Below are 12,341 nucleotides of genomic sequence, written 5' to 3' on the forward strand. Positions count from 1 at the left end.
ACCATATTGACTGCTTGCACACAGGATGGAGCTGGTGAGTTGACTGCATCTACCTTGTTTCTGCAGTTTATATAATGTTGTAGTTTCATGTATAAAAGTGTATAGAATTTCACAGCTGTTGTTTTTATAAAATTTGCAGTTGGTATAAAGTTGTATAATTGTGTAAAATATTTGTATAATTGTCTGAATCCTAATATCTATTTTGTATAAACAGGAAAAATCCTTCCACTTGCATATGCAATTGTAGATTCAGAGAATAACAAATCTTAGGAGTGGTTCTTTGTCCAGATAAAGAGTACTTTTGGTGTTAGGGAAGGGATGTGTATAGTTTCAGATAGAAACGAAAGCATCCTCAATGCCACAAAAGTTGTGTACCCAGAAGTACCACATTGTATTTGCATGTTTCACTTGTGGTAGAATGTAAAGTGCACATTCAAGAAACATCACAAACAATTGAAGGATATCTTTTTTGCTTTGGCTAGAGCTTACACGATAGAGAAGTTTGAGTACCATATGACAGAGATGTGCAAAATTGATCCGAGAGTGCAACCTTACTTGTTCGAAATTGGCTACGAAAGGTAGTCTAGGGCATATTCCAAAGTGAAAAGGTCGATGGTAATGACTTCCAATATTGTCAATTAATGCAGCAAACAAGGATGCTAGAGAGTTACCAGTAATGCAATTGCTGGAGTACATGACAAATTTGCTACAACAGTGGAACAACAAAAACAGAAAAAGTGCAAGGGAGACATCTACAGAGCTTGGCGAAAAGTACGAGAAACTCCTTCGGGAAAATCTGATTGCATCGGATCAAGTGACGGTAAAATGAATCAAATATAATGATGCTTGGCACTGCTGACTTGCATTTTACTGCTTGTATAAGGATGTATAACTTTGTATAATAATGTGTAATGTTCTTTAACTTTTTTTTAAAAAAAAAAATTTTCAGGTGAGGCCTGCTACGGAGCAGTTATATACTATGTTTGAAGGGGTAAGGTGAAACATAGTGTGCCTTGAAGAGGGAACATGCAGTTGCGGAAAATTTCAAATGGATGAACTTCCATGTCTGCATACTTGGGCGGTTTTGAAGAACCAGCAGCTAAAACCTGGCCAGTATTGCTCTTTTTACTACAAGAAGGATAAACTCCTTAGAACTTATGAATTTATAGTGAATCCGATGCCAGATGAGAGTTTATGGGTAATCCCAACAGAGGTGCTGAAAGATGTGGTCCGATCACCTAAAGGGAGAAAGAATGTAGGAAGGCCAAGAAAGGAAAGACTCAAACCTGCTTCAGAGAAAGAGTCTAAGAGGGTGTTTTCATGTTCTGTGTGTGGACAAGGTGGTCACAATAGAAAAACATGTAGGAATCGACCAAAATAAATAGTTGGAAACATAACACTTCCTATTACATTTGTTGTTATGTTGAGTAGTTAAGTTTCACAAACAATAGAGTTACAAATGTTGAGTAGTTAAGTTTCACAAGCAATTGAGATGTTTCATTATACATGTTTTGATTATCCAATAATAGTGTCTTGCTGTTTTTAATGGTGCTAAATATATTGATAGATTGTACAAATACAAAACAGAACTGCAAACAATCAATGGTATTATATGTATATAGGTGTATAAATGAGAGTATAAGTTTGTATAAATTTGTATAACTATATATATTATTGTATACATATGTATAAACCCTGCTACATTAACAAAACTGCAACCATAATGAAAATACATACTTTGTTAAAGGACAAAAGCAACTGAAATATTCATTAAAATGTAATTCATTCACAGCCACAATATGTAATGACTACCACAAATTACACAAAAATAAAAATATCTATAATATCCTTTAAAGTTATCTCACAAGTAGTAGAATAGTACTTAGACAAAACTAGGCAACAACTCCTGATACATAGCAAAACTACATTAAAATGGAAAAAATAGAACTACTTTCTCGGTCGTCCCCTCTTCCTCTTTTTGAAAAGTCTCCCTGTGATTTCATCACCACTAATTACACCGGACTGTTGTTTTTCCTTCCATAATCCCACAACAGAGATCCCCACCTGGTCCGAAGTGTCTCAATGTCAAAATTATCTTTTCGAATTTCCTTACTAAGGATGAAATACTCAGCAAAGCCAGCAACAAAAGCACCACAATCACTGTAATTAAAAAGAAACAAATCAAATTCAAATAGGTACCCTAATAGTAAAACAATTGAGACTAACCTACCATTTGATCTGTTGGGGCACATTATTAACCAGATTAATCTGCAAAGCATCAGAATGGGATTTATCGGTATATGCACCATTGTTCCAATCAATGCCCTTCTTCTCGACATAAAAATCAGAACTCTTCAAGAAGTAAGGTATCAGAATTGCATAAGGTAATGCAGCATCCAAAGCAAGTCTATCATTAATAGCTCCACGGTTAGAGTCATAGATGTGGATGCACCTATCTGTGAACGTAAACAACCCCAAAACCCAATGGCCCAATTTTGCTCTTCCGCGCTTCACATAGATAGGGAATAAGACGTGGTCAATAGTGTGCTACGATACATTTGCATCACAATAATATCCTCTAATGTACTCTTCTATCTCATGCCCTTCAGGAATCACTGAAGGATCTTGATTCACTTTGAAATCTTTATACAGGGAGTTGATTTTGTTACCAAAAGCAAAGTCGGTTGTAGTAAACCGCATGGCAACATTCGGCCCATATTTTCCCCTCTTCCTCAAATAATAAAAGAGGACATCCAAGTGCTGAGACAATAAATAGAACAGAAAAACCAACACTACCAGATTTTTTAAATATAGAATGTATACACTATTATACAGAGGTATACATATTTATACAAGGTTATACAATCTTATACAATCTTATACGGTGATTATACAAAGCTATGTATACACTATGGGGGTCTCAAACAATAAAGATATGCAACAAATAAAAAAGGCATTAGAACAGAAAGTTATTAAATACCGTGTCAATCAAAGATCGACCACAATACGCAAGTGAGTGGAACCAATCCTTTGTGGTCGCATGACACGAGCCAAAAGTAAAAGCTTCCGCAAGCTTATTTACTTCATCGGTATATATATTTTTGGCACTTCAAATCACAAAAAAAATAAAAAGTAATCAGAACTACCTTCAGTGACAAGTATAAAATCAGAACATGAAAGATTAAAGAAAGTGAAGATACCTTCACCTCGTATCCATCTCATTATCAACAAACGCGCAAAACTCTTTAGCCAATGGCGACAATGGATCAAAATCATCAATTTTGATCGTGAAAGGATGCTTGATATCAAAAATGATCTTGTACGCCGATCCTGATGCCCCCGAATCATAAACTGGAAAATATGGAGATTTGGCATATTTTCCTGGTAGTTTCTGTCGAACTGACTGTTCAGGAGAAATGTAATCATCTTCTATGTCTATGATGGATGGTTTGTGAAGCACAATTTGGGACATCTGTAGCATAGCTAAATCTTCATCGCCAATATCATCCCAAAATGTGTCACCTTTGACATCACCTGCTACCCTTTAGACAGGGAAAACCAATAATAAAAAACTTTTAAAATGAAGAAAAGAAAAATCAGACAAGAAAAGATAAAATGCAGAATGAATACCATGATCAACACCATCATTAACTCCCTCGTCAGCTAGCACGTTATCTTGATTCACTTGATCGACAAAGTCAGGAACAACATTATATTGATAGCCATCAAATTTGTCGAGACCAGATGTATTGTCATCAGACACGCGCTGACGAATCTAATATGATTCAGAGAAGGCATAACTGTTGAGTGATTTGGTTTTATCAGTAAAAAATTACCTTAGAATCAGTAACATCCTCCCTCGTTTCCTTGGTTTCCTTTATATTCAGAAAACTGAACACTTTTTCAAAGGAAGAAACTACATAATTGTTGAGTGTCGTAACTGTATCAGTCAACTACAACAAAAGTAAATCAACAACCATGTTTATAACCAAAAAACCATGTATATACAAAAAGTACCGATAAACTACAGAAAAGCTAAAGCTCCAGTACCTTTCCAATAGCACACCTCAGCTTCTCAACTTCAGCATTCAACAGATCAATGCGCACCAAAGGATCATAACTCGGATTAGGCTGTCGATCCATATTCTGAGGAAAAGGTCGTTTAGACAGTTGCTCCGTATTTTGAGGATGAGGTCGTTTAGACTGTTGCTCCATATTCTGAGGACAAGGTGGAGATGCAGCGATAGAATCATCAATGTGAAAGGCAGGCACCTCCACTGATGCAACATCAGCGGCATTAACTTCAAAATGTGTGTCGATGTTCAGAGTTGACATCTCTTCACGAGTAGGGAAAATGTTCCTATAGTTCAACTACAAGAAGAAAAACTGGATTACAATAGTAGAAAAAGGAAATTGTGACATATTCATAAATATACATACTTACAGAAAAACTGAAATCATATATGAAGAAGTATTATGGTACAAAATATTTACCTTGTCGATACTAGACATGATCACCTCACCAGTCAAATCTGCATATGTTAGAGTTTCAGTGACTTTCCAATTAAGAATGCATGGAACATTTGTACCAGTGCGAACAGCTAGATGCTTGTCAACCATAGAGTAACATTCAAAAAACCATATTTGTAATGCAAGTGGCAAACCTCCAAGCCTATACATTATCAAATAGTCACACTGTTTGTCCCTCATTGTCTTTAAAATATCTTCAAATGACTTTTTCCCCCAAGTATACGTCTGATATTGACCACTTTCAATGATATCAAAATCATCTTTGTTGATACCATGATTATTGGCATCTGAGAATATGAAATGATGGACAAACACCATCAAGGTCATCTTGAACACATCTTCGTCTGGCTTCTAGTCCTTTTTCTTGAAGCGATCAAGAAGCTACCCCTCGTTATAGCCTTTTTTCCATCTCTTGGAAAATACTCTTTTAGCAACCTATTGACAACTGGTTTGTCATAGAAAGTGGCGTCTTCTTCTACACACTTCAAACCAGTGATAACAGCAAACTCTCCAATGTCAAAACGCAGCAAACAACCATTAATTTTCACCCACAACTCCATTTCCCGTCCTGGGATGACTTCCCTCAATAATATACAATGAATAAGTTGATTTTGAATTTTAAATTAAGGGAGATCCAAGAAGTATCCAAAAAAACTAGCACGGAACATTTGAAGCTGCGTGTCAGTCAAACATTGCTTCAAAATGCTCACAATATCAGTCTCGGTATGGGAACTAATCCTGTTGTGGAAATGATCAACTGGTTGTATATAGAAGTCCCCAACCTTGCATATGGAAAAATAACAAGAAATAGATCAGGAACAAAAACTATACTAAAAAGTTTTATAAAAATGTATAAATCAGTGTAGTAGTACTTGTATAAAGATGTATAAACAGCTGTATAACTTTGTATGAAATTGTATAAGCATGTATAAAATTAATAGCAACACAGGGAATGCCTTCAGCTTAGCTTTTCTCTCATTCAATTTGCAGCGAATAGCAAACCTTTGTTCTTTCGATATATAATCAAGACCACTCTCACCATCGTCCTTGATCTTTCTCCTTTTCGGTTTAACACTGGGGCCTACATCATCTTCATTAACCAAATCAACTTTCAGCTTTTCTTTTGATTTTTCAGGTCTCACATATTTCTTACTCCTTATTCTAACGATGTTAACCAGAGTAGGAGTATTACTCGTTTGCGAACGAGTCATTCGACTGCTCTCTTGTTGCAACTTTTTTGTAGGAGCAGGAGACTCAAAATCATCATCATCGGGAGCCTGGACATGCGTATTCGCTTCAGAAGCAGGGGTTGAGGGCAAGTCCCTCGATGATTAAACTGGAGTGGGAGTATTCCTCGTTTGTGAACAAGTCATATGACTGCTCTCTTGTTGCGAGTTTTTAGGAGGAGCAGGAGACTCAAAATCATCATCATCTGGGGCCTGGACATGCATATTAGCTTCAGAATCAGGGCTTGAGGGCAAGTCCCTCAATATTTTCGCATAATCGAACTTAATGCCTTTTCCAGTAACCTTCATTTTGCTTTTAGAAGCAGGTATTTTTGAATGCATTTTCAACAATAAAATAAACAAACAAAGCTTTAACAAAAAGTGAAGACAAGTGAAGGAAAACACAAAATCAAACTAAAAATAAAGGCCATGAATACAAAGCAGAGGCCAATTTTTCCAAATTGTAACAAAACTCAAAAAATAAAAAATTCTACCCTAAAAGTCGAAATAACAAAGCATGCAAACTAAAACATCAAGTTTAAGCCCAGAACAAAGATAGAAGGAACACAAAATCAAACAAAAAACACAACAACATTGTAAAGAAAATAGGCATAATCAGAAAAGCAAAAAAATTAAAAATAAAACAAAATTCAAAACCAAAACTATGGTAAAAACATAAATGAAACGAAAATTACCTGAAAATAAGAGTTGTGGTAAAAGCATAAATGAAACGAACATTACCTGAAAATAAGAGTGAAAGCTCGAAAAAGTATTTGAACCCAACAACGGAGGTCGGTTACCTTCGTCTCTGAGAAAAGCGTGAGGAAGAGAGAGAAAAAGAAACAGAGAAATTGAAATTTAAAATATTAAAACCGTTGTTTTAAGTTGTGGGCTACCAGGTGAAAACTAAATTTCATAATATATACAACCTGGGCTAAACCAGGTAAGAGCTTCAGATGTGGGCTATTTTCGAATGGGTTGTATGGCCCAAGTGATATATGATGTAATTTCTTCTATATATATATATATATATATATATATATATATATATGTAGTGAATGTATAAAAATTGATTCATAAGTTGTGCTAACTTTCTTTTTTTATTTTTTTATTTTTTGCTTGCTCAAACGTTGACCTTTAGCTTGCGTTTCCAAATTTATCGCCACAATCAATCGTGACAATATTATTGATCTTTGTCGAGATAAATACGGTCACAAATACAAGTAGTTAATATTAGAAGTGATGAATTTTGGACAAATAACTGTCAGAAATTGAACAATTAATGTTAAAACTTCTCCTTGTAAGGACTGTGGACGAATTTGAGCTCCAAGTAGTTAAAACTTCTCCTTGTAAGGACGGTTACAAATTACCTTACTGAAAGCATAAGGTAATTGTTTAAAAATGCAGCCCAATTAAAATGTAAGAGGATATAACTTCTTTGAATTTGAGATAAAGAAAATTCTTTCTTGAAATATAATAAGAAAAATCATATTTCGAAATACGAACAATAGATTCAAATTTACGATTGAAATAATTTTTTATATTTATCTGTAATATACTAAATGAGTAATTAAACCAGCTAATGAAAGCCACATAATAATGTAATAATATTATGTATTAAATAATATAATAGCAAAAATAAGGAACAAATAGAGAGAAAAAAAACTTTCATCATAAAAAAAAAAAGATAAAACTTATTTAAATTTGAGATGAGAAAGTTGTTATTTATCTATTATGATAAGAAAGATCATATTGTGGATAATACCACGCAACTTATGTCTAACAGATAAAATAAAAACTTAAAAATATTAAAAATAAATTAGAAATAGTGTGAGAATATTTATGTTAAGAATTAGTTTAGAAAATAAAATAAAATAAAATACTTAAAAATACTATTGATAAATATAAATAACTTAAATATTCAAGCAATATTTTTAAAATAAAATAGATATTTATGTTAAGATTAAAAAAATTCTAGATTTATCTATATTATATTAAAGGATAGTAATGGATAATAATATTAACTAAAGTGGCTGATTAATTAAAAGCCATATGAAACTATGATAATACCATATATTTGATAACATAATAGCAAGTGTAAAAAATAATTAAAAATTTATTAGATAAGGTTAGAAAGTTCTTAAAATTATGATGAGAATGCTCAAACTATGGATAGGCCATCAAAAATTAAAGTCGAATTAAAATTTAAAAAATAAAAAATAAATATCTAATATAAGTAATTTTATTAACGGAAATTAAAAGTCAAATTTTGTATCTTGAAACTAAAAGAGAAAGAAAATTTATTGAATGTAATCCAAAAAATAAATATAAGGAAACTCAATAGATTTGTAATATAATAATCAAAGAACTTTTTTTTGGTCAAAATAAAAATTTTTATTCAACCAATTGTGTATATTTACATCCACTAGTTCCATTTGGACTCAAGAACTAGCCGTCTCTATTTTTACCTATTTAAGAGTATTCACTTTTGTATTTACAGCCAAACTATCTACCCTTAGCTAAGATGACTATTTAGTCCATCTAATATCTTCCTCCAATTCTTGTAATTATGTCCTCTAATGTGTAGTTGGAGACTAATTTCTCTAAGTCTATGATGATTTTTCTTCTTTTCATTCTGAAATCTTTTGGTATTCCGCTCACTCCATATGTGATAGATTGTTGCAGCAAATAACCATGTCAACTATGCTCTAGCTCTACTTCCTCGAAGCCTTTTGGACATTCAGTGCACTTCCTCATTCCATGCTTTAGGTAGTCTATTTTCACTCATCCACCTCAGTAAAGAGGTCCATATATGTCTTGCATATTTGCATTCAAACAACAAATGAGCTAAAGTTTCTGTAACTCCCATGGAACATAGTACACAATCCTTTGGAACATTTATGCCCCATTTCTCTAATCTGTCAATAGTTGCAAGTCTTTGTCTAATGGCTAACCATAAGATGAATTGGTGTCTATGTATCTACCTTGTCCCTATAGTGAGATTTTTCCAAGGGACCTTCGGATATTGTGGTAGGAATGATAGATAAGCTTTTTTAATGCTGAAACCATCACTATTGCTGTATTTTTTTAATTCCACCTTGTAGTCCCTGTCTTCAAACCAACTTCTTGTATCAAAGATTTTCCTCACAAGCCAACAAGCTTGTGATGGGGTCTTCATAGTATCTAGATCCTTATTCTTTATGTAGTATCCATGTATCTATTGCACCCATTGGGATTCTTTCCTTGATGTTACTTGTCATAGCAGCTTGCAAATAGCTTCTCTATTCCACAAGTTGAAGTCTATTAAATTCAGACCCCCTGTAACCCTTGGCATACAAAGTAATTCCCATGAGATCAGTGCTTTCCTAGATGCTTCACAACTCTCAGTCCATAAGAAGGTTCTGCATATGCTTGTGATTAGTTGTATAACTTTCTTTGGCAGTACAAAGATCTGAGCCCAATATGTTTGCATTTCAAATAGAACACTCTTGATCAATTGTACTCTTCCACTATAAGACAAGAATTTAGTAGTCCAACATCTAATCTTTGATATTATTTTCTCCACAATTGGCATACAATGTTGAACAGTGATCTTCTTAGATGAGAGTGGAACTCCCAGATATTTGAATGGCAGTTCTCCTAGTGCAAACTATATTTCATTCAGAATCTACTCCTTCAGTTCTTGGGAAACCCCGGCAATGTATAATGAACTATTGTCCAAATTTGCATTCAATCCAAACACACTAGAGAAGTGATTGAAAGCTTGAAGCATTAGTTGTATGGAAGTTCTATCAGCCTTGCAGCACATGAGCAAGTCATTAGCAAAAGTATATATGCATTAACTTCAATCTACTACATCTGGTGTGGTAATTGAAGTCCGGGTTATGCTGCAACTGTTTTAAGGATCTGTTAAGATACTCCATGATCAACACAAATAGATATGGTGACATGGGATCACCCTGCCTCAGTCCTTTTCTTGTCACAAACTTTGGAGTAATTCCACCATTGATTAAGATGGCATAACTCACAGTAGTCACACACTCCATAATCCACCCAACAAATTTCTTAGGGAACCCAAATTCTAGCAAGACGGCTCTAAGAAAGTCCCATTTGACTGAGTCATATGCCTTTCTGATATCAACTTTAATAATGCACCTAGGAGAAATTTTCTTCTGCGTATAACCTCTTATCAGCTCATGTGCAATAATGACATTGTCTAGGATACTCTTTCCTGCTATGAATGTTGATTGTGAGGCTCCAACAATTTTGTCTACTATTAATTTGAGTCTGGCAGTGAGAATTCTTGCTATCAACTTATACAAAGTTGTACAGCAAGCTATGGGTCTATATTCCTTCACATAAGTAGGATTGGTTACTATCAATATTAATATTCTAGACTAATTAAAGTTATTATTTAAAGTAAAATATGATATTATTTTAACTACATGTAAAATATTAATATAAAAATTAGTTAAAAATTCTTAATAGGGCAAAGACTGTATAAAAAAAAATAGATATAGTGTGAGGATATTTATAATTTAAAATAAAATAATTGAATAATATTCAAAATATTATTGATAGATTTAAATAGTAAAATAGTTCCGAGTAACAGGATAAAAGCGTAAAATATATTTAATTTTAAGAATAAGAAAATAATATTTATTGATAATTACTAAAAGGATAATAAGCAAGATATTAAGTCAATTAGTAAGCCGAAAAATCACATGAAAATATAATAATATTAAATAATAAATAATATAATAATTATAAGCAAAGAACAAAAAAAAATTGTATAAAATTTAAAAGAATAAGACTTATTTAAGCTTGAGATAAAAAATAAATTGATACTAAGAATTTTATTAAAATAATATGATCTAATATGTTCAAACGAGACAAATCACCACATGACATATTTAGTATTTTTTTAATATTGACAACGAAACGAAATTTAAGTACTAAAATTAACCGATTGGATTATATAAATATAGAAAAAGAAAATAGGTTATCTACTATGAGATTTGCGAAATGGATTCATGTCTTGCTTCTTAATTAATATCTAATAATTATCTATAAATTTTATCTGGAAGGTTTATATTTTAAAGTTATTTATACATAATACAAATAATCCAAATCACAATCCGATATAATTTGTGTCTGCGCATCGCGCGCGAGTACTAGTATGAAATTAAAAGCAGTCAACTCATTATGTGTCAACTCATTACATAATGAAAGAAAAGAAACAACGGTAGAGTAACATATATAATATGACCGCTTCTTCTATAACAAGTGACGGGGAGATATGGTTTATACAACTCTTTTTCGATTGTTCAGAATTTATAATAGTATAAGTTTTGCTAGGAGGCCTTGAATTAATTAGTAAATAACGATATATGAAATTAAGAAGAAAGAAACATACATAGAAAAATTAAGAAAGATATTAATAATTAGTTGTTTTCCATATTTTCTCCCTCTCGAGTCATCTGTTGAGAGGTTGAACGTGTTGAAATTGGAGCATGAAGCCCATTTGTTCCAATTGTTGTGGCAGCCGTCGGTGTTGGTGGAGACGGCATACCCCGGGCAGAAACAGCCAGCAGTGGCCATATTCCTATTATACCTAAAGAGGCTTTTTCTGTAAAGCTATTTTGAAATATAGCCACTTCTTGTATAACAAATAATGCGAATATACAAGTTATAATCATCCTCATTTCTTTAATTTGGAAGGCTGTTTCTTCTCCTTTTTCTTCTAGGTTTTGGAATGCGTACGTTGTAATAACTCTTTTTCATTCTTCAGAATTTATAGTGTGTATGTCTTGGTAGGAAGCATTTGACTAGTCAAAAATGTTGAAAAAGAAGAAAGATTATTATATCAAAACACGAAATTTTAAATGTTAGCTCTTTTGGTTTTTGATTCTCTAATATGAAACTGTATTTTTCCCATTTAATTATTAGTCTCTCTGTTCACTTTACTTGTTCACTTTACACAATACATATATTATTAATTATAACATAAATATAAAATTTATTGTCCTTTATTTTCTAAGTTCATCAATTAACTCTAAACAAGTAACAAGATATTTTTAATGATCAAATTTATTCCTTTATGTACAGTTTTTTTTCTAGGTTGATATTTGTTGGATTTGAACCGAACTTATGTCAACAAACATTTTTAGTTTTGTACTTTTGAGTACTTTAATTAAGAATATTACTGTCTATGGCTCTATGCACTAGTTAGTATTTAACCAAAATATCACCAAAGGATGTGGTGCAGTGGATAAGATTGTTCCTCCCTTAACCAGAAGTTTCGGGTTCGAGCCCTGGGTATGAAAAAATTCTTGGTAGGGAGTGCTTCCCCCCGAATGGAGGCCTACTCAGCGCAAATCCGGATATAGTCGGGCTCCAATGCGGATACCGGACACCGAGTGGGAAATCAAAAAAAATAGTATTCAAACAAAATAAACCGAAATTACCGAACCGAATAAACTGAAACCGAAAATGAAAAAATCGAACCATACCGAATTTAATTAGTTACGGTATTGGTATAGCATTTTAAGAAATCGAATACCAAGATATCTAAATACCGTACCG

The 12,341-nt window shown here is 32.9% G+C and overlaps 1 protein-coding gene across 1 annotated transcript; it reads right to left on the reverse strand.

The window, feature by feature from the left end:
* Positions 1-977: 977 nt before the first annotated feature.
* LOC142175184 (uncharacterized) lies at positions 978-5,090 on the reverse strand. The gene is made up of 11 exons (XM_075241763.1): positions 4,916-5,090; positions 4,495-4,817; positions 4,051-4,371; positions 3,837-3,953; positions 3,631-3,775; positions 3,207-3,534; positions 2,981-3,107; positions 2,588-2,760; positions 2,231-2,452; positions 2,065-2,160; positions 978-1,128 (listed from the first exon to the last, which is right to left on the reverse strand). The coding sequence occupies exons 1-11, from the start codon at positions 5,088-5,090 to the stop codon at positions 978-980; spliced, it is 2,178 nt and encodes a 725-aa protein (XP_075097864.1).
* Between the last annotated feature and the right edge of the window lie 7,251 nt (positions 5,091-12,341).

This window comes from Nicotiana tabacum, chromosome 21, assembly GCF_000715075.1.
Source record: "Nicotiana tabacum cultivar K326 chromosome 21, ASM71507v2, whole genome shotgun sequence".
Lineage (NCBI taxonomy): Eukaryota > Viridiplantae > Streptophyta > Magnoliopsida > Solanales > Solanaceae > Nicotiana > Nicotiana tabacum.

Excerpts from the sequence above, each read along its gene's own strand:
- LOC142175184 (XM_075241763.1), bottom strand. The coding sequence starts at position 5,090 with ATGGAGTTGTGGGTGAAAATTAATGGTTGTTTGCTGCGTTTTGACATT. Across the intron at positions 3,776-3,836 it reads AGGATGTTACTGATTCTAAG|ATTCGTCAGCGCGTGTCTGA; the intron begins GTAATTTTTTAC and ends GAATCATATTAG. Across the intron at positions 2,453-2,587 it reads GAAGGGCATGAGATAGAAGA|GTGCATCCACATCTATGACT; the intron begins GTACATTAGAGG and ends GTTCACAGATAG.